General features: G+C 40.8%; 1 protein-coding gene across 11 annotated transcripts in view; it reads right to left on the bottom strand.

The window, feature by feature from the left end:
* Positions 1 to 27,824, bottom strand: part of ncam1a (neural cell adhesion molecule 1a) — a 224,437-nt gene that overhangs the window by 36,430 nt on the left and 160,183 nt on the right. For all 11 annotated transcript variants that reach the window (XM_046411094.1, XM_046411097.1, XM_046411098.1 and 8 more), the window contains exons 7-13: positions 26,192 to 26,352; positions 25,236 to 25,378; positions 14,316 to 14,466; positions 8,299 to 8,483; positions 7,556 to 7,652; positions 5,769 to 5,936; positions 907 to 1,032 (exon numbers count right to left, since the gene is read on the bottom strand). In XM_046411094.1, the coding sequence (XP_046267050.1) occupies positions 907 to 1,032; positions 5,769 to 5,936; positions 7,556 to 7,652; positions 8,299 to 8,483; positions 14,316 to 14,466; positions 25,236 to 25,378; positions 26,192 to 26,352 (1,031 nt within the window). The remainder of the gene's footprint in view (positions 1 to 906; positions 1,033 to 5,768; positions 5,937 to 7,555; positions 7,653 to 8,298; positions 8,484 to 14,315; positions 14,467 to 25,235; positions 25,379 to 26,191; positions 26,353 to 27,824) is intronic.

Raw genomic sequence — 27,824 nt, 5'->3', positions numbered from 1 at the left:
GCCAATCACATCTTTGAGATGACTGGCTCTAATTTATACGTCACTGGGAAAGAATTGTCAAACAGACTTGAAAATAAATAAATACAACCTTTTATGTCAACCTGACACACTGTGATTGGTGCTGACAGGTGCTGCACACCTGTTCCTTTCTGTAAAGTAGCAGATGATACCACATGTCCACCACAGCTGTGATTTGATGCTGGATTATCATCAAGAAAGACTTGAACGAAATCAGAATCTCCAGCAAACTGTTGTGGATCCGAATGACCCTGGATCTGTCTGTTACGGTGACTCTTTCTGCTGTCGTACACTTTTCCAAACACAGTTAGATAAAAGAATAATCTCCTCCTCCAACATTTCATTCGCTGCCATTTCCGTCTTGACATACAAACAATCTTCCGCAGAGCGTGACCTCTGGGGGTTATATTAACAATGCACACTGTCCCTGAACTATAAATAAAGAGCTGCCACTCGCTCCACGCTCGAGTATAACTCAGCCTTGAGGATGCACAAGTTCCTCCCCGAAAGCTTTCACTAAATCACCCGAGCTGTGGAGCACAGGGTCCTGTGAAATGGAAGGAAGCACAGTTTGCCTCACACACTGCAAAGAGGCACATAATACTGTTCAGTGACGAGGGAAAGGCAGGTTATGCGTTACAGCGTTAACACTATTAACCGAGTATGAAGCGGCAGTGAACTCATGAATCATCGCTCCTTCTGACCTGCCTGGAGGACGACTGCACTGGGGCTTGGCGTGAGATCAGAGGAGTGTAGGGGTGAAAGCTCAGCTGGGCTCAGCTAGACACAAGCAGGCGGTGGAGTGAGCAACAGCATTAGGTTCAAAGCATTGGGGTCAGAGGGACACTTGCTGAGAGCTGGGACACGAGCGGCGAGGACGGTACTTACGGACTGGCTCAGTCTTGAAAGTTCTGGCCTGGCTGCTCTCGCCTTCGCCTTTGCCGTTGATGGCGGACATCCTGACCTCGTAGATGGTCTCAGGCTTCAGGTCAACAATGGTGATCTTGGTCAAGTCTGTGGGAGATGAGGTGGAGTTATTCCATGCAGGAGGAAAAAGGGAATAAGTAAATGTTCTTTGGTGTTAATATGTATGTGATGTATTGTAAACCTGCTGTTATGTCAACACCTTTGGACAAATAAAAGTATACACTGCTTTGTCCACTGAAAAGCATTTAATTGTGCTTGCAATTATTTTTTTTGTTCCTAGTTTAATGCTGTCATCTCAAGATTATTAGTTAGTTATTTTGTGCTCTTGAGATGACAAAGTTTGTCTCCTGGTGATAAAACATTCATTTATCTTGTTATCTAGAGAAAACCGAGAAAGTTTATCACAAGACAGCAGCTCTTGTTTTCTCGTAGTCACAGGAAAATCATGGAGAACTTGATCTGATCACACCTGATTTCAGCCTTCGAATTCACCGTCATGTACCTGGACAGTACAGTTACATACTGTACTGCAGTACTTCAGTGACCTGTGCGGTTCTTCTACTCACATGACGAGGACTGATCTGAACATCATCTCAATGCAAAGGGTCCTCCTTGATCTGACATTTTTACCTTCCATCAGTTGCTAGGCTAATCATGATGCCATCCGTGACATTCTTGATATCTGATAACCACGACAAGTAACAGAAAACAACATTTTATTTCCTCAAGATGACCTCTTAATTTGGATTTTTCAAATCATATTATGTGGGATCCATGGTGACTAAGAACCATTTTTGCAGAGACTAACTGAAACCCAAATAAAGTATAAAGAATAAAACAAGTGTGTTTACATAAAATGATTTCATTACTGTTGTTGTTGCTGCTATTTATAATTTCCAGTACTAAAACCACTGCAGTTGCCTTCTCACTGTGCTTTTGTTTCTTTCTTTGACATTCTAACTTTCTCTTCTCTTTCACTCACTTGCATAGATAAATAAATAAATAAGGTTATTCAATCTTTTTTTCCTTGCAGCTCAGTTGAACGAACGACTGCATTAGAAGTCGTCTCTCCAGAGCAGACGGAAGCTGCTGGCTGAAACGGTTCATGTTTAACCTGTAAATGCAGCATGACGCCACAGGAACGGTGGACTGAACTCCTGACTGGATTACCGAGGAACACAATCATCAGTGTGTAGACCAATAGAAGACATCCATGTACTGGCAGCCACTGAGCTCAGCATCATGAAGTGCCAAGAAAGGTTCCAGCCGGGTTCTGTGGTTGATAATTACAGGTTCTATTGCAGGAAAACAAGGTGAAATATAAACTGTAACGCAGGAAGTGCCATATTTAATACAGAAAGAAAGTCAATATGAAAGCCTGCAAATCTTTTAACATAGTCTCTGGTGGAGTAAGGTCACTTTTAAGGAGTAATAACTCAGTAGAAGCATTTTGATTTTTAAGTTTAAAATACAATACGTGACGTGTGACTAAAACTCCTTACAGTGTGAACGAATGGTGCTTTTCAAGAGGTAAAAAAAGTCCTAATTAAAATGGATTATACTTTATTGGACAGACGTCACTGCAGCCTCATTGAGATTTCCGTCAGTATACACACACACGTTTGGCTTGTGTTATAAAATTATAAAATGATATCTCTGTGTAATACAAAGAACAGTCATTACATGGATGAGAACAAATTTAGGCCCCGGTGAGAAACAGCTCAACAACATCTCTGGATTACAGAGACTCAGAGAAAATTCTAAATGCGTTTGCCATTAATGTCTTAATGAGAAAGACTTCCAGAATGAACCATGTAAAAGCGCCTGCATGGGGAGGCTGGATGAATGCAGCAAAAAAGCAAAAGGCCAAATTAATTCACAACTGGGCTTTTAGCACCGGGATCAGTAAAACTGATGTCACTGCTGAAAGCATTCATGTTCAGATGAGATTTCCTGCCTGCCTGGAGTAATTCGCCACTGATTACCACACCTTGCTTTCCTCAGCCTTTCGGAAAGGTTATCTCCACAAATCAAAACAATCGTTAGAAACTCAGCTGACTTTGGTGTGTGTTGATCGTTGTGTTGCTGCAGCGCGTCTTCTGCAGCATCGTGACTGTGTGCTGATGTCTGATAAATCGATCACTGAAGGTAATAAAGCAAAAGTGATCACGCTTACAGGCACAATGTGAGCTTTTCTGTCAGCACCCGAACACAACGCTGAGAGATGACATTAAGAATTATTAAGATTTCAGCGGGAACTTGTCTTCATAGTGAAGAGAGCAGCCTGTGAAGCTCTCAAGCAATCGACATGACTTTGCGACAAGCAGCACTTTGCTTCTCTGAGGGTCACGCTAAAGAATATGTGTTTGAACACAACATGTCACAACACAACATGTGCTTATGTGGACTGCAACGCTGACAGCTACACAACATTTAAAGAACAAAGTTGGAAACAGCTAAAACTAACACAGTAATATGCCAGCCAGGAGCAAGTTGCTTCATTACCACCAACACAATAACTATAATTTATTTTGAGTCGATTCCCCGCACACCTTCCTGCTGTCTGAAATGGTCTACAATAACAGCACTATTTATTTTTGTCCTGCGTCATGACTGAAAGTACAGTAGGAAATGATGTTGTTAAAAACCGAAATATTTGTGACACGTTTTTCTAAAGATTTGTATTTTCAGTAAGAATGAATGGGTTTGAGGTTCAATGCTGTGGACTGGGAAGGTAAGTACTGAGACAGCACAACGTCTTTGTTGCCACTGTACAAAGAGCAACGAGAATGAAATAAAGACAAACAATGTTGGTTCTGTCTTTTCAGAGGCTTTGTTGATGATAAGAAAAATATACCCTAATGTCAGAGCAGCCTTATCCTTTAAGACCGCCTAAAATGGCCACAGCAACTCATTCACTACCCCATGTGTCCCTAGATCCTGAGTATTAATGTTTACTGAAGACCATGTGCAAGACAGGCATATATATCACGCACGAAACATAAAATATTCAGTGTTTACAGATGAGAGGCTTACAGACTACAGCATAAAGCACACTGTAACTTTTGACTCGCAGCTTCATGCACACTGCAGATGTAGATACACACTTCGGGTCCCACAGTGATGGGTGTGGTATATGTGGCAGTACTGCTTTCAAACATATGATGGCAGCCCTGATTCACAATACTGTGGGAGACACTTGAAACTCAAAAGCCTTTTTATTGACACGTTTCAGCCACTTGATAATTCTGTATCAGTAACAATAGCCTTCCTTCCTCCCAGGCACGTTGTAGCTTAAATAACCAGGCCCGAGTTATTCCCGATTTTGACAAACCAAAGCTACAAATACGCTGCAACAAATGCATGCACTGTACAGAGAAACAGACGAGGTCCGTTCACTGGATGTGTGTTTTGGAAAGGTTTGAATTTGTCAGATGTGGAGGGGCTGATACGTTTGAATGAGATATTTTGGGCAACACTTACTGTTGGAGCGTGGCTGCATGTGTTTTGTTTTGTGTATATGCTCGCATGACAGGCGGCTCCTGGGCCTTGAGCTGACAGCAGAGCCTGTCAGCCTCTGACTGATAGGTCCCACGTGGCACGCAGGACAAAAACCAGCCAGATTTGTAGGAGCCACAAACCCCTCGGTGGGACAGGATATCATCTTGGGCCTGTCAGTGTCTGAGCTGTCATTTAGGCTACACTGTGTTCCACCTCTCCTCCTAACATCAGCTACTGTCATGTTTGGATTTACTGTTACTGCTGACTGAAATGTTTTCTGCGGTGTTGGCCCATATTTCCTTCATGGAGGAGATGATCTGAAGAAACAGATCCTATAACAATAACAACAACAGTAATAACAGTATACTTTTTGCCTCTATGTGCACAAGTTTTCAACACACAGTCAGAATTTGTTTATGAATGTTGACACTAGAGTTCCAGGAATTTAACAGTGTTGGCAGGACATTCTTTGTTTTAGTCAGAAAATGTACTGATATGCAAAACTGAAAAACGTCTATGGATTTTGCCAGTTGTACTGTTTGAGTAATGAAAACAGGAAGTGTAGCCAATGTTGTCAGGTTACTGATGTTGAAATGGCTCAAGAAGTACTAAGGTGTAGTTGATGCAGGTGATGCATCTTAAGAGGCTGCTGAGTGAATTTCTGCACTGCGTGATCAATAAAGTTCATCTTATCTTATCTTATCTTATCTTAAAAGGCCGAGCCTGAAGAAGAGAATTCAATAACATCCCTTGGATCCACTTTGCCTGATTAAAAGTATATTTTTCAAGGCTTGTGTAACTCAGGTATCCAAGATAAGATTTTTCGTGAAATTTAGTTTGCAAATTTGTTGACATTGTACGAACTCTTGTACACGCCTCTACCAAGTAGAGGCACAAAACAGCCAACTCTGGTCAGAAGAGACATGTGACCAATGTGACGCCCTAGACGCCCTAGGCGAGATAGGCGAGATACGCTTACAAAAGAAATTGAATAGCATTGTTTTTACCATCGTCTTTAATTTATCACCCAACATGTCACCCAATTTACATGCTTAACAAATTACAAAAGAATACAAGAAAATCTAAAATACAATATAAATACCCTTATCACAAAACAAATAATATTATCTATCTATATAGTATGTAATATGTGTGATTAATTATATATATACAATTAATTGAAGTTAATAAAAAAAATTGGGCATTGCTTTAAATTTGAATCTATGTTAGCTTTTTCATTTTAAGAGTAAATAGTAATAACTAGTTTTAATATAATTATATTGAAGGTGAATTTTTTCAGCCGGGCTCTGCGTGTGACTCACCTTCCTTGGCGTTGTACTCCATGGCAGTCCAATCCTGGCCAGGCAAACGCCATTCCACTTTGTACTTGATAATGGGAACTCCACCCATGGATTCGGGCTCTTCAAACTCTACCACTGCTGTGCTGGAGAAAGGCTGCACCTGTTCAATTTCTGGCGATGATGGCACCTCTGTAACAGAAAAAAAAAACAAAAAAACAAAACTTTTAAGAAGCTCATTCTAAAAACCAAAAAAAAAAAAAATAAAATAGCGTTGATGCCAATAATATATAAAAAATGTTGTGTCTGGAGCATGTATAATAGTGATACTCGCCGCCCAGAGAAGCTGGAAGGAGATTTACTTTTCCTTTCATTCAGGAAATCAAGCATTAACCAGCACTGCTATGACAGCCACTGAATGTATACACATGCTGCTCTTTAGTTATTGCAACAGTGAACAAAGATCCAACCCACTTTGAGGGAACAGACTTGCTCCTTAAATGGAACACCAGGTATTGTTAAACTAAGGCCCTGTGTTTACACATTTTGGTGTGTAAAAGACTAATGAGACAAGCGCTGCACTGTAATCCTTTTGCAACTTTGACTGCTGAAGTATGTCCACTTGAAGTGCTTGTGTTTTGTAACTGACAAGCTAAGACTGTCATTCTAATTGTCTGGCAAAATTATGTAATAAAACAAAATCACTATGGAGACGTTGGTTCTTGTTAAAGAATAAAATCCTCTCATTTTACTGTGGTGTGAAACACATATTTCATAGTCTTTGTTTTCAGCCGTTTTTGCTGCAGAGTCCTGAATATTTCACTCCAATGCATTTTGCAGTTTTGCTCGAGAAACACGCTACCAACATGCAAACAGAAAGACCAGTGAAGATCGTTCTCCTGCTGTCACGATGAGCTTGATTTGGTTTCTGGAGACTGTGCCAGTCATTCGTAGGCTGTTAAATTACCCGTGAAACTGAAGTGACTTTGTTTAGTGAAGCTCTTGTGGTACATGTTTTCTCACTGACTTTTCAATGTGGAAACTAAGGTGTGAAGAGATGTTTGAAGGGTTCTCTTTGGTTCCCTTTCAGAGCTACTGTGGTTGGAGGGAGTCACTTTAGGCATACTGATGAGCAGCGCAGCGACTGAAAACGCAGGCAGAAAACTCCTCAAAGCGCATACAGTGTAGTACACAGTGGCAGCAGAGGTTGTTAGCACAATTAACTACACTTTATTTGGACGAGGTCCTGAGTGACCTACTTCCTCTAATTGGTCCACAAACTACTTTTGTGTACCAAATGGAGCTAATACAAACCAAATGCAGTACAAAGAAAATACGAGTTAAAGGGAAGTTCTGCAGTGATTTGGTTTGTCCAATACCCGTCTGTGCTCAGCTGACTGCCTCACAATTCTGTGTATGGACTTCATTTTTCATACACATGCTGTTTTGGACTCTGTGTACATAAACACAGCATCACTATGTGTTAGTACACAGGCAATACAACCCTTTGAGTTGTTACAGATAGAGGATAGTCACAAGCGGATGTTTTGGATCTTTTTCCTGTTACTGTAAATACAAACAAACACAGATTCAAGTGGTTGGATCCATACTGGCTAGCATTTGATCAGGTAAAGATCGAAGTCGGAGAGAGGAGATTCAGGCAGCATTCATTTATCACAGACCATTAATGAGTAGAGCCAATAATGTTCTGTTGTTTTATGGTTTCTGCTCTCAGCACAGGCAGGCCAGGCAGGTGCTGTCACATCATTTCTTCCCAGCTGCCCCCTATGCTTAATATTCTGTGGACAAACCTGCTTGGATGAGGAGGAACTCCTTGGATTCTGTGCCCATATTATTGGTTGCAGTGCAGTTGTAGCTCCCAAAGTCATTCTGAGAATCAGGGGTAATCTGTGAGACAGGAAAAGACAAAAACTCTGAGAAACACCAACTCATGTGGCGAGGCACTGCATGTAAACAACAACACAAAACAAAACAAAAAAACAACCAGGAACCAAACAGAACTGAAGGAACTTGATCAGGCTGATCATTGGTTATTTGCCCTATGCAGATGTACAGATCTCTATTGCAGGAACTAATGATTACATAGTGGGTTATTAACATAGTATCCAGCGCTCTGTACTCAATAACCTGTCTGCTGTTATTATCCTCCATTCAGGGCAGCTATAGAAGCACTTGTTAGCTATTAATTATGCAGGACGCACAACTCTAATTGGAAATGTGTTTTTCTGTTTCATGCTATGAATAAAAAACAAATTCTTTTTAAAATTACCACAACATTGTTTTCTTTTTCATTTTAAATGACTCAATTAGAAATAGCAAAATAGAAATGACAGATAGCCTTTTGTTTAAGAATCAGCGGGTAAAATCTTCTGACATTAAAATGGAACAAAAACTATTCGGAATTGCCTCTAATAGTTGATCTTTATCTGCTAAGTACTCACAGCTGTTGCAGACACAAAATCTAATAATATCTAAAAGCTGACATGCCGTGCCAAAACTGAAACTCCAACTTTACGGCAAAAACCAGTCAGACCTCCAGGTAGCTGATGGTCGGTGTGTTGTAGATCTTCATGTTGGTGGTGTTGGCGGAGGGCAGCTGGAGGCCGTCTCTGAACCAAACCATTGAGGCTCCAGGGTGGGCCTCCACCACACAGCTGATGTTGGCCGGATTTCCCTCCCACGTGTACACTGTCACCGAACCCAGGATCTTTGGAGCATCTGCAGCAACAAATAAGGAGGTAAAGATGGTAAACTTCCCAAGAGGTGTGTTTGGAAGGCTGAAATACTCAAGTGTTTACTCTCTACTACAACTCTTAATTTACTCACTTGGGTTTACGCCATGTGTGAACTCTAATGAAGTAATCACAGTAAATAGTAAAGTAGGCTTGTGCAGTGAATCAGAATATGAAAAACATTTATATACTTTTTCCTTTTTCAACAACTTTAATTGGAATTGTTTTAATGTCAAGGAAATATTTAGATTTAGAGAAACCACAGACACTAGAGAAATTCAGCTGAAGTTACACTGGGAAACATTTAGAGGAAATGTCAATCGGAAATACCAAGAAGAAAGTAAAGAGCAACACCATACAGTCGTTACTATATATCTCTGTATTGCAAATCTATAAACTAAAAAACACCCTGGATTTGGCCATGATAAAATCTGTTAGTTTGAAAGCTGTCCTGCGACACAAGCACAAATTCTGCTTCAGCATGAGGATTTTTGCATCCAATCTTGAAATGTGCCTGAGAGACGAACAAATCGAGTGGTTTCCACCAGGCTTCGGTTTGTGTTAGTGCTGCAGAAAAAAGTATTTTCACTGTCAATTAATCTGCCAATTATTTTCCCCATTAATTCATCATTTAGCTTGTATATGTACTGTATAATGACAAAAATGAATCCAAAGTGATATGTTAAAATTTCTCTTTTGTCCAACCGCCAGTCAGAAGCCCAAAGGCTTTTCATGTACAATCATAAGTGACAAAAAACCAGCAAATGCTCAACATTTCTGCTTGAAAAATGAATTAAATGATTCAGTTGGCAACTAATTTTAATTTAGTTGATTAATCAACTAATCGTTGCAGCTCAACCATGTGCATACATTTTGCCAACACGAATAAAATATTCACTCCAACAATCTCATTTTCATCTAATATGGATCTCAATGTAATATTTCCATAATTAAGTGGTAACTGTTGACTTGCTCCTCAAGAAAGAGGATAAGAAATGATCTACTGATTCCACCTTACATCCTACACAAACACAGGCATCTCCATCAAATCTCTGTGTGAAAAATCCACAGGACAGGAGGAAGCAGTCAGCTGGGAGAAGCCACGCAGGCTCTTCTACTGCGGGACAAAGTCATTTGTCGGATGACAATATTTCCTTCCATTCCTAAAGTTCCTCTTCTCGCATTCCCAGCAAACCTTTTCATTGCTACCAGTGAGATACTTCATTTCCACATCTTTGTAATCAAAAAAGTCATTTAACACACATTCTTGAAGGCAGTTGGAACAATTGTGGCAACATTGACAAACCCTGCATTCTCAATGACAAAAAAATGCTAAGTGTAGTCTAACGGCTGCATTTGTCTTACTTCTGTACATCCAAGATGAGTTGCTTTATGGCACCCATTTAAGCTTTGAAGACAACTTCTGCTGGGTTTATGGAACATCTAATTGCTACTTTTTGTCTATTTGACAAAAGCACAATATTTTACTGAGATGCTTCTGCTCAGAAATTACAAAAACTTTAATGTCTCACAGAGCCATTAAAGCCCAGTAAGTCCAATAGGCACCCAATCGTGACTTACTAAGAGTCAACAGAGATGACAGAGCTGAACACTGGCACTTCAAACTGCTGTACAAAATTCAGCTGGTTTATTTTGGGATTGATGTAGACGAAGCTTGCAGTGTGAGCGAGCTTCTTGAATTGAATTGATACCATATGGTCAAATCTCTTCACCCTGAGCCTTCATCAGAGGTCATAACAGGAGAAGACTGTTTTCCTGCATTGTTTGCTCATATTATTGCTGAGCAGTGCTTCAATGCAGTGAACATGCTTCCTGAGTGTTGTGAAGTCCTTTGGCCTCTGACACAGCCGGGGCCTTAATCCTGACCCTGGATCCTTGAAAACTCTGCAGTGTGCTGCCACTGGGATTGATGGATGAGGGTGAGTCAATAGATGCTTCAGCGCCTGCAGCGCTGATTAGACTTTCGCTCTTTCTATCAATTCTACTTTTGTGTCTCATTGACTCACTGCAGTGTCTGTGACCTGGCTGTTCGAATTCTGTAGGCTCCCAACCAGGTGCAAGTGATGGTATCATCATAAAGGTCACAGGCAATGCAGAACACATACAAAACACAGTAATAAGCACTATTATTTACTAGGTGAAATATACAGTTTAAGTAGGGAATTAGAAAATAAATATTTTATCATCTCTGGGAGTGGAAGAGAAGTCCAATGAAAGTTTTTCTTTAAAAATTCAACACTGTTTTGATCATTGCTGTAATGTATTTTGACATGAATTCATTACGTTATAGCTGTGCAAGCTGCAGATACAATACATATACAATTTTGTTGTTAGAATTTTATGTCAAAGTCTAACATTGGGTAAAGGTCAGATCATCACAGTTCAGCCACGCGTTTGTGCTGTGGAGACCACCACTTCAAATTCATGGATGAGTTTCGACTCAACTGACTGCATACTCGCTCATTCTAAGATATTGAGGAAATGCTCCATTTGGACAATGGAGTCTGTAGGCTCTGTAGCCTCAGTCTTAAACTACAGATATCACCATTGCAATCCTGTTTTGTATGCAGCAACAATCAAAAACAGAGACTGGAACATCTAACTGCAGCAGGACAGAGATGAGAATATAGGAGAGGACCTGCTCACTGCTCAAACAGTCTTTTCATCACACTTTCACATTAAACAAACTTCGACCACTGACAAAATGGAGCTCAAACAGTGCAGCTATATTAACACTTTTCTATCAGTCCTTCAGCAGCAAACGTAGACTCAGCTAATGGGATCATGCTGTGCAGCAGATAGGAAGTTCTATGCCTAGATAACGTCTTCATTGTGTGAGTGGGTGAGTGGTGATAGAGAGGACAGAGAGTGAGAGCTCTGCTCAAGACAAAGCACCTTTTCTTATCAATAATTGCTTGGCGACAGTGAATCAGCGACCTGATTACTCGCTGATTACTCTAGCTAACTGCAAGCCCTCTAACAACTCTATCAACAGTGCATTGTGATTATATCTGAAGCAAATTGCTGGTGCATCGAGAGCAGGGCATATTAATCCAATTAAGCAATCTCTGGCTTTATTTATTTATTTTTTTATTTATTTAATCCAAAGCAAGAGATTCGATAGCTACAGTACAATTTGGCGTTCAGAATGAACATCCAATCGTTCCCAGTATGTGTTGAGTAAGCCAGGTTACTGATGGGGATACGCATGACAAAACTTAACAAGCCTAACGTGAAGATATACAGTTTTCTTTTGTCTCTGTACCACACAAGGTTAAAAACACAAGGGGTCATTAGTCTCACACTGTCCAATCTAAACGGATATGAAAACCTCCAGCCAAATTTAACCTCCTAATTATGGTCACACTTGAAATCAAGAGTGGTCCAACAAATGAAAACATTAACATACTGTAGATATTTTTCAGAATAGCAGAAAATAATTTTAAATCACAAAGTATAATTTAGCATTTCCAGCATTTCTGGAAACCTTTGAATCACTTTTGGGCATCTTGATGGTTCTGTTAAAACATTCAACATAAGCAGACTGTCTGTGATTTTAAATACAGTCAGGGTTTGATGCACATCATCTGTATCTCTCATCTCATTGTTTCCGTCACTACACAAGATGTCGAACTTTCAGTCAAAGGCAAATTGTTGCCACAAACATTTGCACAGTTGTGAAAAAAATGAAGACAAAGTCATTTTAAGGCTGAAAAACATCTGCACCTCAAGGCCATGTCAGGACTGAGACCTTTGTTTCCATGGTAACAAATCACAGTGGTACCACTGACCTAGCAAGCGCTGCCCAGAAACTGTGTGTTCACACACACTTCTGTAAAAGCTGCAGCAGAACCTGTGGTCATTCATGGTTATAGGATGTTTTATTTGATTTTTCTTGTCTTTTTTCAGTTTGAACATAACTTAGAAAAATTGCATTGTACCTCACGAACTAGTAACAACAACGAGTTACAATAAAACCTTCGTGCCTCCCTAAGCAGTTAAAAGTCATTAATAAATGTTTCATATTCACACCTGTGTCTCTATACTGCCATACCATTTAATGCTGCTCCGCTGCCACTGGCACCACTCAGTCCCTTCTAACAGGAATTTGTGACTGCTATGCTGTTAACAGCGGCAGAATATTTTTTCCAAGATGGACTATTTCCCAAGACATTTGTTGACGCTTATTAGTAGCTGCGGTTACATGGACAATACTTCTTAATGCATCTGAAAACACTCTGAGAAGAGATTCCATCTCAACTGTTTACATGAACGCTGAATAAAGTGATCCGATAAGATGTGAGTTTCCTGCCCCAAAGCATTTCAACCGAGGATAACTTTTCGGACATGCGCAAAGAGGCTGCGCCCGCTGTGCAGTGTTTAATCTGCCAGAACTATAACTGAAGAAGAAGAAGAAGCTGTTGTTCAACTGACTGACACAGTTTTCTAGATTGATCCACATTGTGTCCCAGTAATGATATTTGCATTTCTGCTTTTATTTCTTCTTAAGCAGCAATCTCAGCACCACATATTTCTCCTGACAATCTTTAAACAGGGGAGTGGAGGAGGACCTTTAAAGCTCATCAAAGACTATGGCCGTCACAGACCAATTTTGGTTTGCAATCAAAATATTTCTGTCCCTCCAGGAAACTCATTCACATGGCCTAATGTTACCCCAGCATGGGGCAATGTGCAGAAATCATCATCATTCCAAACAGAGAGAAACTAATAAAATAGTCCTGTAGGCTGTCTTATAATATCTTGGTTGTGAGTGACTTGTTAAATTCTACTGTGAGTAGAGACGCAAATGCAAATGAGTAAAAGTAGCAAGTAGCAAGTTTAGTGAGAGTCTAACTTGCTACAGGCCACCACTCAGTGTTCATATTTTCAGCTGGTGCTCTATCTCAAGACAGGAAACTTGTCTCGTCGTTCAGGTTTTCTCAAGGTTTGTCAGCAGTGCATCAGAATCAAAAACCGAGAACTTCTGTCTGGATTTGCTCTTTTGCATCAACACTAAACGACCACACAAGGTCGCATCTGTGGACAGAGACGCTGAGAGAGAGAGAGACGTCCACATACGAGGCAGGTTTGAATAAAGGGCATGCGTCGCGAGCTTTCCTCCACTGTAAAGATGTGCTCTCTTGCACTTACTGCTATAGTGCAAGTGCTATTGATTTTTCTGCCTACAGGTAAAAGCAACAGCTAATGAACAAAACTTGGGAAAGTTCTCAGGGTGCCGTCAAAAACAGTAAGTGAGGAAATCGTTACCTGAGCAGAGAGAGACATACTGAGAAAGCCTCTGGGGAAACAAAAACGTAATCCTCAAAAAAATCTCTTGCAGAATGCATCATCACAGACCGACGATGTGTCAAGGTCAAAGATCGTAATTTAGCAATCTACGGCTAGTCGCTAATGTTTCTAACCGTAACTTGATAACTTGACAAGTGACATTTCATTTGAGGAGATTTGGAGACAGCTGTTCCAGATCAGGGCCAACAAAAGACAGATGTATGCCGGCTACAAGCTTTCCTTGAGAAGAATTCTTTTAGCTTTAATATGAGCACTTCAGTCTATAACTGTAGCTGGAGTGGCTGTGAATATTTTAGTACTTCAAGAAATAGTTCAAATACTTTCTTTTGATTTCATTCTGAGAGTGAGACCAAATTTTAAAAAGGACAATCGACAGTAACAGCTGTTCATATTACAGTAATAAGAGTACTATGAAAATCACAGAGTACAGGTGATGACAGCACCTGTACTTTGTGTAAGGAAGGGTAGGAAGAGTCGGGTGACTTACAGCGGACCTCCAGGTACATGCGCTGGCTGTCCTGGCCGATGGAGTTGCTGGCGGTGCAGAAATACTGGCCGGCATTCGTGAACTGGACGTTTTTCAAGGTGAGAGAGGACACCCGTGCGTGGCTGCGCACCACAATATTTTTATCAAGGTTCTACAAAGAAGAAAAGAAAAATGATTATTCTCATTTATAAAGCCTGACACTTTCAGAAGAGAGAGCGCATGTCTGCCACGCTCAGCGATTCTCCCCAGTTTGCTCGTTGTCTAAACACTGAGAGTTTCTGCGGAAAAGAAAGAAAGAAAGTGGAGGTGATGAGGTTACGTAACCAGTTTGTTTGTAATCAACAATGACAAAACGTAGCTTGGAAATGAACTGAAATTTCACCAGCTTAAGAGAGACTGTGTGTGATAACCTGATGAACACAGTTTGATCGACAGGTGACCTAAAGAAGAGACAGAGACACAGACAGAGACAGAGGGAGAAGAGAATCTCGTACAGATTGGAAGCGGGTGTGTTCAGTTTTTTATGATAAAATAAAAGATAAGGATGGTGTTATTGAGTGTCTCAGACAGGATAGGGAAGCTCTGAAAGGAATAAGACTTTGTTTGGAAAAAGCACAAAGGAACACCAGCCTTATCCTTCACTGCATGGATGTAACTGAGATTAAAGTTTGACATCAGGTTAAACGTTGTTGTCCCTCGTTAAGTGAATTCAGGCGGTCAAAGTACTCACTGCAATCTCCAAAAATCATTTGAACGTAAACTGCCTATGTTTCACACAGACCAGCACAGTGGACATCACTGCTCGTAAGAAAATATCTCAGCATCGGCCTGAAAATCAACAGAAGCCAGAGGCCAAAAGGCTGCAGACTCCTACAGCATGTTGATTAATGTTCCTACAGCCAGTCTAATGTCAGGTGGAATCTGCAGTTGGGACAAACAGCTCGTTAAACCGCCTGAGTTCAGGATGCCTTATTCAGAGCACTCAGCTCTCGGCGCAGGTGTGCAGCTGACATGTGAGAACACCCGGTGACCTCGCTTGCCTTGTTAATCATGCGCTGCAACCTAACTTGATCTGTTACCAAACACGAAGATGAGGCCAAAGGACGAGGCACTTAGTGTTGTGCTCTGCTCTCGTTCTGCTCGGTAAGCTTTAACGTCACATCATTAAACACAGTATTTAAAAAAAACAAAAAACACAAATGCAACCTTCCCACCAGGACCATAACTGAGATATTTTCTTGCAAATATGCTGCAGAAGGTAGCAGGTTAAAAAAAGGACATCAATAATGAAGACTCAGCACCAGCTTTTATTTGCCTCAGGGGGTCACAGTTTAAACCTACAGGGGGCGTACGTTTTCCTTCCAGCTGCCACGATATTCGATTATTTCAGGCTTTCTGGGTGCTTCACAGCGTTTATGTTTTATAAATAACTGAATTGAATATTTGTTGTATTGGCATTGTGGCAGGTCTCCATAGACAAGGGGACGCAGATGTGGCAGAAGCATCTGTGCAGGTTGCTGAAGCTCTGAGGGAGTGTCCTGGAACATTCTGAAAGGGCAGCATTAATCTTGTCTTACCGCAGTGACACAGGAAGGAGACGCACCGTTGGAATGTGAGTGGATAAAAGGTTAATGGAGAATAATACTTTAATGATGCAACAGAGGCTGAAGTGAATAGGATTTATCAATTAATTACAAGGAATCATTTAAATTTACAACTCTGATTTGTCACTAAATTAATTTGAACAGTACACCTGTCAGGGACGGCATGGAAATTATTTTTCACAATTCCCTTTGTTTGCATAGTCACTGCTTCTTTGCTTTGTAAGGCAGGACTGACACACGATTACATAACCCGCCAATACACGTGTTTCGCTTGTCATACATTCTGCACCAGAGCTGTTTTAGGAGGCACGGCCAGAATCTGCACAGGCTGCGACTGTGATGCAGTGAACAAACCCACTCCACTCTATATGTGCTGCTGCCTCTATAATTCAGCACCTCTCCGCATCCTGCAGCCCGCCTGGCTCTATAAAAAGCTGTTAATGCTGCGATGTCATATTGGATTTCTGTAAATACAAAACAGAACAACTGTTCATGTCAGTATCCTAATGATAGTTACAGGCAGAAAATGTGACTTGTAGCTCCAACTTGTCAGCAGAACTTGACTTTATTAATTATAACAGACCAATTTATGGACAAGACTAAAAGTCCACAGCCACACTAGTGGCTTGATGAGACTGTGTACACCTCATGGTGATTGGACCGAAACGCATTAAATTTAGCTTTGAGCACTGCTCCACTGCAGAAACGTTCCAACTTGCAGCTTGGAGCTTTGCGACGCTTTGGTACAACTTCCTGTGTTTCCACTGTATTTTACAAACCATGATGTTTTGGAGATAGGTCATTAAAGCAGCAGCAGTGGGACCAACTATGTCATTTTTTTTGTGCTGTTATAGGCGGCTGTGAAGTGAAGCTGATAGTGGTATCGATTTTATTTCACATTAATGCTGGAGTGGGACTGGCACAAGCTGCTCTGTGGCACATGAAGTCATGAAGCGTGTCACTTTCGGTTTGTGCTGATACACACCTAGTGAGCCGTAATTTTGCCAAAGGTTTGTGTCATCTTGTGTCATCTCTGTGTCATGTGTCGATCTTCTTTCCTAATTGTTGACTCAAGCCTTTCTGAATGTCCTACGCACTCCTGGGCACCTTCTTCTGTCTAACAAGCGGTCTTCTTTGTGCTTCCATTGGCTGAATCAGTAGAGATGCTGTAGTAAAGTGGTGCTAACTGTTGTGTTTGTTGTTGTCACCCCTGTTGTGATGTGTCAGCACGTCTGCTTGTCCAATCAAGAATGTCAGCACCACTCACAAGCCCTGGAAGTGCCACGTTTTAGTTACAGGAACTAAAATTGCAGGTCCTGACCAAGCTTATGATTTACCGTCTCCCAGTTCTGGGACGGCTGGATTCTCCTGCAGGATGTGGTGCATTCAGGTGAACCTGCAACTCCTCTGAAATTAAATGGCCTGCTAAAACCAATGGTGCATTCAAGCGTTCTTTGTCAACTACTTGTCAAATTTTGGACATTCACGACGCCCTGGTGGCCTAGAGGCCCTGCTACGAAACTGACCACAAATCTACAAAACGGTTCATAAGGGACAAGAGGTGAACAGAGTACTGTTAAACATTATATTTATCTGGAATGTTGTACGGATAGAGTTTTGTTTTAATTCTAACACTTTACGGTGTCTTTAGATTGGCTATGATATCTACTTCTGACTGATAAACTTTGACACACATTGGTGTTAAATACAAAAAGGTGAAGGTAATCTGTTGTAGAGGATTTCCTGAATGGTCGACTCGGCTCTGCTGACATCAGCGGCTTTCAGCAGACAGGTTATTATAATCAGACTCTGATTCGGTTCAAGTGTCAGGCTACCTTCTAAAGTGCCGTTCAAATGAAATAAAGACACAATGTAAATACTTTGAAGTTGTCTGTAGCGTAATATATCCCTTCGTGATTCATTTGTCATCGTGATTAATCATATAATGTCTGCCTGTTAGCAGCGTGCGATTTACGCCCGTCACAGAGTCAGCATCTAATGCAAGCAGAGCTGAAACTAAGACTACAGACCAGTTTGATCTGCACTGTTTGACCATTTTCTACATGCAGGTTTTTCACATAGGATAAGGTGAACTTTAGTGATCCTGCAGTGGGGAAATTCACATGATAACATTTCCGTCTTTACTGCTGCACAAAACCATAATCTGACAACAAATTCAGACACACAGAATATTCATTACAAATCATGAGACGACTTAATTTATCGGCACAGATATCAGGATAGACACACTGTTTTCTAATCTTACGCCTCTCACCCTGCAGAGAAAAAGCTGTTATAGAAGAAACCAGTGAGAAGAGAAAAAAAAGGAAAGACTAAACAGTTGAGCACAAACAGTACAGACATCAGTTTAGACTGACCATCAGCTACTGACAAAACGAAACACTTGGTTCAAACAGCTACACAAAAGGAAAAGAAACCTACAGCGAAAAACGAAAACACCTACAACTAGTGTTTGTACTTCACACACAGAGTGCTGGGCAGTACAGTCAAACGGAGAAGGTGAATTTTCACACTGAATTGTCCCTACTGTAGTGTAAACTGCAAAGTAATAAGTAGTAGCTGCACCTGTGGTTTGCACAGAGCCTGAAGTCCAGGTGACTGTTGTGCAACGTGACACAACACGGACTGATGTGTGTGAGACACACCTGTGATGTGGCAACTGAAGATATAAGGAAGCAGCAGTTCAACAAATACATTCTGTGAGTGGCTGATGAAATGATTTAAACTATTAAGAAATGAATTGTGTGCTTTTAGAAGAGCCACACTGTGAAATCTGTCAAAGTTCACACTGATTCATGGAGCTCAGTGTGCATATTCACAACACACCTTAGTACGGTAAATCACTGTGTATGTGGTGGAGAGTGAAGTTAGCTTATTATGTTCAGGTCAGACAACCTACAGTCACAAGTTTCTCTACAGTTCTTTGTGGAGAGTCGTGAGTTTGCATGTTTCTTTTCCAACACCGCGGCAGGGAGCTAATTTATAAACATGTTTTGGGATTTCAAACCAAATATGCTTGTCATCATTTCCCGTGACATGTTAAGCTCCGATTCCTAAACATACTGACTATAAGAAATGTAACTAAATGTACTAAGTCCCTGTAATGATTCAACCTCAAATGAACCACAAATGGCACTCCATCCAGTTCCATTATTTTTGAGGTGTTATTTTCACGCATGTGAAGATACACATGCAAATAAAACCAAAATTATGGGAATGGCATGACACCAGTGGTAGTTATTTTTGGCAATTTGAGTGAACTGATGCAGTCAGAAAGGAGGCCTTAGATGATCTGATGCCCCCCTTTGACCGAAGTAATCAGCTGCTGTGGTGGCAGGTAACAAAACATGCAGACTCGTGACTTATGAGAGCAGGCTACACCATGTAAAACCACTCTGTTAAGCTTTAGTATAGTTTGGTGAGTTAGCTCCATGACGGGCCCTCAGCAGAGCAGACAGTGTTTTCTATGGGAGCTTGTAGAGCTGCTGGCCTACCCGACAACCCAATGCAGGCGTCTGTTTCTTCCCTGAATCAAGTCTGAGAAATAAGCAGACCATGCAGCAGGAAATAACAGCATGCTATACGGCCAAAAAAATAAAACATCTACTTTGAGATACTGGGACTGTCTCTGCTGAGATGGAATTTACTGACAAAAATAAACAGGGACAAGCAAATAGGCCAAGTCTAAATGCATACTGGAACTAAATGGATTAAATGTACTGTACTATGCGTCTAGTGGGCTACATATTTAGTGTAAAGCTAAATGTGGGGAGCATTAAACGAAGGCCAAGCGACAACACTTCTGCTCTGCAATAAAAAGGGGAGGTCTACAGTGTAAGTCAGGGCTGTTACAACTAGAGTCAGGCTACCGTATTTAGTAGCCATACCTCATATTTGTCTGGTCGCGTCCAAGAAGCCTGGAGAGGACAAACACAGAGGAAGCAAAGACAAACAGCAAAACAGTGGAGCAAAGTAAGCTTTTGCAAAGGATCGACACAGACACACTGGTTTTACCTGCAGGACACATGCGGTGATTTCATGTTTGAAGGACCGTTCGGCTGACTTTGACTACTGTAGCACTTTGGCTAAAAATATGTATGTAACATGTACATTGATGCCAATTAATTTCCAGGATGTACCAGAGTGCATTTTTGACCCCCTCAGGTGGTTTTTGATTTACATCCATTATAAGTTGGTGGGGAAATCAACGTGCAGGGACTTTGATATTGCTAGGTGAGTTAGGTAATCCATCACGGTGAACTTTGTGTCTGCTCTAGTATTGTATTGTTCATGCTAAAATAACTCTACCATGCAGCGGTAATGTAACTTTGATAAAAACTAATGCAAACATTATGCTCACTGTGATAAATTACCCAAATCAAGTTTGTGCTTTTATTTTCATACCCTAATGAAATAAAGGGAAAACCATCGCTTGCCTGAAAGGTAGGACAACACTCTAAAACACTGCAACATGCTGTGGAAAGTGCAGCACTGATTTAGATGTCTAAATACCCGCTTAATTCTCCAAAAACAAAAACGCATACAAGTTACAAAGATCTGCTTTCACCATAGATAAGACATACTCATCGTTTCTACCGACTTATTACGATTAATTCTGCTTAAAGGGAGCATAAGCGATATTAAAATTAAAATCTGCTATCATTAAGTTATTAAAGTGAAACGGGCTGTTATAGCAAGGTCAGGATTTCTGGCCTGGCAGTTCAGCCGTGCTCAGGGAATTTACAGAACTGGTCAAAATGCCAAAGCTGGAGCACATTTTCCGAAAGCAGCATGAAGGCTTCTCAGTCGGTTGGTAATTAATGTACTGTAATAAGGGAGAATTTGGAGGAGCACTAAGGAAAACAGGGCACTGAAACTAATTATGAAGGAGCCATTACTGGTATCTGGGGACTTTTTCTAATCAGGGGCTTTCTCATCATGGCATTCTGTGTTTTGATTACCTCATTCTTTTATGTACAAGCTGCTGGTGTGCACCCCTTATCTTCCTTTAATGACATGTGCGTACTGATATTTTCAATAAAAAAATGATATTGTAGCAACGTGAAAAGGACCTTCTCAAGACAGGACACAGTGATTTGATATGATGATGTTCTGTCGGTCCACGTCAGTGTGAGTATGTCGGTTCTCGTGTAGCCTGTAGAACTCGAGCGTGGAAGAAGGACAGAGCGTGGCAAAAAAGAAACGGACCGAAGATGAATGACGATCCCGATGAAAATTAGTGACAGCTATTACCAAATGATCAGCGGGATTTTCTGATTACAGCAGCATTAAATCAAAATTGATCTGACACTGACAGATAGGGAAGAGCGGGACGATGACAGGCTGCGAATGGAAGACCATACCCGGTGACAACTGAGAGGGGGGACGGCCGAGTCCTGTCTTGCAGGTGGAAGATAAGATTTAGTAGCAGTAAAACAGTCGCAAATGCAGTGTGAACGCGTCCACTGACTGGCAGCAACAAATGACACAGTTAACAGGGAAAAACTAGGGACAGAATTAAAATTATCCTCCCATAATCATCCAGCACAGATGAGAAAGACAAAGAGTCAGCGAAAGCCACAAGGTCTGTCAAATCAAAAGTGTGTGTTCAATCAGAGTGAATCTAGTGCAGCTAGAAGTTCTTTCATTCTAATTCTGTTAAATGTTTACCAGGGAAATGTGGCTGTTTGATTTGTCCTGGCATTAATCAAAGGTGGAGACCTGCCACCAGCAGAAACACTTCACCCACACAAGAGAAAGCATCAGTCTGCACTGCAGTCAGGTAACAGCCACAGTGTTTCGGTGCACACGCACACGTTTTGTTTTATTTCAATTCACTTCATTTTTTTTACTTTCATATTTCATTGCTGATCTAAGACAATTAATCTGAGATCAGCAAAGTAGCTTTCAAGCCTGTTATGGCGTAAATATGTCAAATTCAGATCTACCGTTCCCTTGGGCACGATTTTATAAGTCTAGAAAATGCTCACTTGGCTTAACAGCATTAAAGGCAGCCAGAAAAACAGAAAATCTTTCAAAATACTGGGAAGACTCTGGATTGACGTTTTCAAGCCTCTTCTGAGCCTTTGATGACAAACAACCACCTCTACTCTCTTCTTCCTCAGAATCAGATTGAAATCCGCATAATTGGTTATTGGCACAAAAAAAAAAGCCAATGTTCCTCCAAAATGGAATCTATTAAAGGAAGGGGAGCTTAACTATTCAGAGGTTCTGGTGGTAGCAGATGGTGAAAGGAGTAAAAGTTTAAGTTGCTTAAATGATGTTTATTCCCCGCAGTAAAGCCAAGAAGAAACCCATTAATAAAAGAAGCATCACAGATTGTGACACAAAGCCATTAAATCTATGGAAAATGTCCTATTAGCTCCCAGGCACATGGGTGGACTGTAGGAAGACTATTAAATGTGGCGGCTTACTTGGCGTATTAGACACTTTGCAATAGCGTTCCATCATTTTACGCACTGACCGGCCAGCTGGTCTGGTCTAATTCCTGACTCACTGAGAAATCCTGGTGCCTCACTTGGGTAAAGCAGCAGGAAATATGGATGCAGGGTTTGAATCTGGGCCATGTTCAGAGTCTTTCTGGTCGTCTATCACATAATACTATGGTAAGGTATTAGTTATGATGAATTCTAAATGTAGTGATGAAACCTGCCACTGGTTGGCCTTGCTTAAAAAATAAAACTGGTGCTAATCTACATGTTTTTTTTTTTTTATATTGTCAAAGTTTGACAGAAGCCCACAATGATATTCCTTCATGTTTACTCCTGTTTGAGTAAAGATTGGCTAAAAACGTCAGCATCCAGCTGTTTTAACACTTAACACGTTGTTGGTTTTAGTCTCTTCATGGAGGTTGATTACAGAATGATCCTCATTCAAACTTCATTCATCCATATGCATTTTAACATTGTCAAGATAACATGTTATCAGTGGCCATTTTAGCTTAATGTTTCACAGTGATATATCTGATGTTAAAAATGCTCTTCCTGGTTTCAGACATAATTCATCAGACCAGTTGAATACAGCTGGACAGAGCTAAGTAAAGTAAGTTAAGTAAAGTAGGCCAGTGTGGCCCAGATATTATGTAACTGCGTCTCGCTGGTATCCCATGGGACATAACAGGACAGGTGTTTTCACTGCATTCACTGTGTGTGTGTGTGTGTGTCTCCAAAAATAGTGTGCCTGTTGTTGCATGTATAATCCACACATGAACTGTGTGTGATGATGTAAAGTCCACAGACCACTTTCACAGTGACAAGTGTGTTTGCATCAGAGAACACACACGGGAGGGAGAAAACAAAAGCCAAAAGCCAAACCTTAACTTTGTTTGCTCCGTACTTCATGACGGTTTTAAGAAAACCACATACAGACACTCAGCTCAGGGCCTCACAGAGACCTCTGTATGCTTTAAGGTGATGATGGACAACAGGGAGTGAATATTAATTATAATATATTATTATTCTTCAGCCTTTTTGTTTATTTTTACCAAATCATATCCTTCTATTGTGGTAGAAAATTTTAGTGCCAGTACCAGGTCATAACTCACAACCCATAAACACACAGTACCTAAACTCTGTTATTTCCAGAGGTAATATGAATATGCAGTATGATTTTGGCAGTATCTAACGCAGGCAGGAGCACTAAGAAACATATGAGGTTTTCTTCCCGAATCCACAAACCTGCTAGAGGCAGTGAGGCAATTATCTTAATACTGTTTACTGCATTCACAGCAGAAAACCACCTCTCTGAAGTGGCTAATCCATCTACTGCTCACATGATGCACGTTGTCAGAATAAACCGTTAAGATGGATTTTTCAAAATTATACCATTTTAATGAGCTGATAAGAGCATAACAATAGACTCGGGATGAGATTCGCTCATCAGCCTGGCGACTGCCAACACGCTGTGACCACTGTTATGGAGAAAATGCACGGGGACGGTATTCAGAGCTCGCACATCTTAAAAAGCCTTTTAGTATGTTCTATAGCCAAAGCTTTAATCCAGTGTTATCTCCAGTGCTTCTGAAGGACATGACGAGAAGAAAAAGAGGATATACGCCAAAGCAGGACAAAGACGCATCACCCTTATGTGGTTTTATGTGCAAAGACCTCTTCACTATCATATCATGCTCATCCTAAGAAAAATTGCCCACTCATTTCTGAAGTGCAGCAGCTTGCCAAAGTAGCATAACTGAGTTCAGTACAGTCTGATTTGGAGGTAGAGAGAGACTCAAGGCTTCTGGCTTTAAGCACAGCAATAATTAAGGTAATTTTAGTGAAATCATTTGCACTTAATTTTCTGTGAATTTCCAGTGAGCACTTTTCATAATCATTTCACAAAAATATTCCCTTTTAAATGCTAATGATTAATAGTGAGTGAAGTAGAGTGTTACATATACTCTTAACAACGGTGGGTAATATCATGCCACGGCACTGCCAGGAAATTGGTTTTATGGCTATCTGCACACTCTCCCCTCTAGCATTCATGATGGAAACGGACAAAACCATTAGTGCAATTCATGCAGCATTGGAGAAGGCTGCCAAAAGTTTACAGCGATGGCAGGATTCAAACTATACTGTTCAAAGAGCAAATTCAGGTTTCAGTAAGAAGCTTAAGTAAGAATATATGCAAACATTAACTGATTGGCTACTAATGATCTAAGATGGGAGGGCTGGAAATAAAACAGCTAAATCATTTCAAGACTTCAGGAGAACTGCAAATCAGAGGGCTGCGAACTAAATTGTTCCAGTTTCCATGTGAACATGGTTCTGTGATGGACTGGATAAATACATGACAATTTAGTGCCAATTCAGGTTTGTTCAGTGACAGTATTTCCTTGAAAGGGGTCCACATACATGTGATAGGACCAGCAGAGTCTGCTGAGCAGGTGTAGCTAAAGTGTGACTGATATGAACTGTTGCTATATTTATTATGTTTTTAGAAAACCATTTACAGATCAGGCTCAGAATTGAGCTTTTATAGCTTTTATATTTTAATCACAAGAGAATGAATGAATAAAGTTTAGCCGGCTGCCCACTGAGGGGTTTCCTTCACCACAAACACTGATGATACCACTTATTAGCAAAAACTGTAACAAGATTACATGATTACGCATACTTATGAGCCATTTTATTATCCAAGACCAGTATGGCGTGATGCATAAGGACAGAATGATTCATTCAGATCAGAAAATTCCTGTGTGTGTTTGAATACTCGGACTGTTTGAAAGCAGCTTTGTTCACCTTTGCTAAAAGGAAAGAGAAAAATCAGTAAGTACCTGGTCTCCTTCAGCGAATATCGTGTTTTCAAAACTCCAGGAGATGGTGGGTGTGGGGTCGCCCGAGGCCTGGCAGGTCAGGGTGACCTGTTCATCAAACTCCGAGGCCGTCTGGTTATTCAGGTAGGTAATTTTCGGTTGCACTAGACACAAGACAAGAACACTAGAACTGAAAGATCGTTTTGGAAACACTGTTTCAGTGAACAAGACTCTGCAAAACATGTTCACACAAGAGGTTTTGTGAGTTCCTAATAAAATTGCATTCATTAGTTAAAGAGACACTTTATAACTTTGTTGCGTTGATGACACAAAAACAAACAAAAAAAAAAAACAAAAAAAAATCACCAATCTGGCCACTTTTCAAATATGAGTTTAATAATTTATCATCTTGTTAGGCCTCTCTTTAACAGCTTTTTGCTACCATATTTGTGCTGCACAGTGGATTTATCAAAGTTTTCTGCTGAAAAAAAATCTGCTTGTGAGCTTTAACACCAAAACAACAGGCTAAACAAGGCTATAAAGCTCAGCAGAGCTGGCTGATAATTCGCTTTATCTACTGTTAAAAAATATTTATTCATGCTGCTTTAAGTGGCTGTTACATACTGTTAGCACTGTTGCAGTGAAATACACAGGCTGGCTTCATTACAGTTATGGTTTCATACCCCATTGACCTACAATAGAGTTGCAAGCACATGATTACACAAGACCAGTGCAGATTTCCTCATGAAGAGAAACTCCAGCATGGCATCTTTCAATGTCCTAACAGTGGCTTAATTAGATTTCAATAGGACACACTTTTCTTTAAACTGTAAGCTTCTCGCTGCGTAACCTTGCACCCAGTCACTGGAACAGCTGTAGACACCAAATGTCAATAAGTACAAAAGAAAAGGCCAGAGAGATAAAACGGGCCACAGTGTTCTTTATGCTATCGCGAGTGGATGGAGTTATTCTCTTACCAAACACGTTCAGGCTGACTTCCTCTGCCTTCTCCCCTGCCTTGTTCTTGGCGATGCAAGTGTAATCTCCTTCATCCACTTTCTTGACATCTTTTATTACCAATTCTGAACCATCCTCGTTCAGGCTGTACTTATCACCCGTTTCAAGGACAATGTTGTTACTGTAGCAGAGGAGGAAAGAGGGAAAAAGACATGGGGTTCACATCACAAGTGTCTGTTTGCACAACTCAAGGGGCCTACAAATAGCTTTTTTTAACTCCCTGACAACGATCTGTGTGAGTTTTTATCTTAGGGAGGGAGCAGCTGCTTTACGAAAACGGCTGGGAGACTTTTGTTTGCTTCGGCTCTCCTTTAGCCCTTACATCTGTGTTTCTGGGAAGGCCATGCATTTGATGATGCTGCTGCTGCAGCTTTTGTTCAGTTTTGAGAAAATCCTCTTTCACTGTTGAGAAGCAGAAATATTCACTAGAGGTTAGAGTGCTGTTTGTGAAGAATCAAGTATTGGAATGCATGACATAGCAGCCTTCCATGACAAATAATAAACAGAGTTTTACCCCCCTGCTTTTTCACTGCCACATCCATCTGTCCTGCCTACAACCTCGCTGTCTGTCTTAAGTCTCTTCTGGCCGGGACTTCCATCTCCATCAGCCTCCACACCCACACACTAACTTTGCTACATGGAAGACAGCTGTGAGGTGCATCAGAGTGTTCAATAGTCTTATTCAGTCACATCTCTGCAAAACAGCCTTATTCAAAAAAAAAAAAGAAGAAGAAAAAAACCCCGTGCACAGCAGTGGTGCGGCTGAGTGACAGCAGTAAATGATGCACCATGAATATGAAAGTACATTCAGCAAACAGATGCATGAAGAGAAACGAATGTTGGTTATTTGTACTTGTCAAAACTAAGGGGTGATAAAGCATCAACGGCACATACTGAATAAAGTTAGGCTACCTGAGATATACTCTGATGGCAAATGGCAAACCGGTTACTTGGTTCCCCAGATGATACTAATTGCTTCAAATCGAGAAATGTTCAGGTTTTACTTACTGTTGGCTGTTAGCCAGTTCTATTTCGGAATTCGTTTCAGATTGATCAAATAACAGTGGTTGTTAACCTCAGACGCTAATGAATCTCTCATTGAAAGGTCATCTCCCTCTCTATATACCCTGACAAATTTGTTAGAGAAAGGTGCACCACTCTGTGACATTAATATTTATCAATCAAGACCTTTAGGCAAGCAGCTCGTTAAAAACAGACTGTCTTCCTAAGAAGCATCGGCTGTATGCTTGAAACCTCACCAGCAACCTCGAACAGTCAAAGTGTGTTGGATGGATCAAAAACAGAAAACATATGTTTGGGCTCGGCCAGGTTTAAACCAACACGCAGCCGGTGAAACGGGCGGCAAATTCACCACAGCTCTGCAAATATGAGTGCCTTCTATATCACCACACTGACAAGATGAAAACGGGATGCAATTTAAATAATGTGTGGAGAGTGGAAACCTGCCTAATAACACTCATCAAAAGCCTTTTTACACTTGTTACGGTCCTGCAAATGTAAATACATGGAAATCTAATCATTTCTCCCACACTATTTGTAGGCAAGGCCGTTCAAATTCATATCTATGCCTGA

Source organism: Scatophagus argus, chromosome 14, assembly GCF_020382885.2.
Source record: "Scatophagus argus isolate fScaArg1 chromosome 14, fScaArg1.pri, whole genome shotgun sequence".
NCBI classification, from domain to species: Eukaryota; Metazoa; Chordata; class Actinopteri; family Scatophagidae; genus Scatophagus; species Scatophagus argus.
This window is presented reverse-complemented; position numbering and strand designations above follow the sequence as displayed.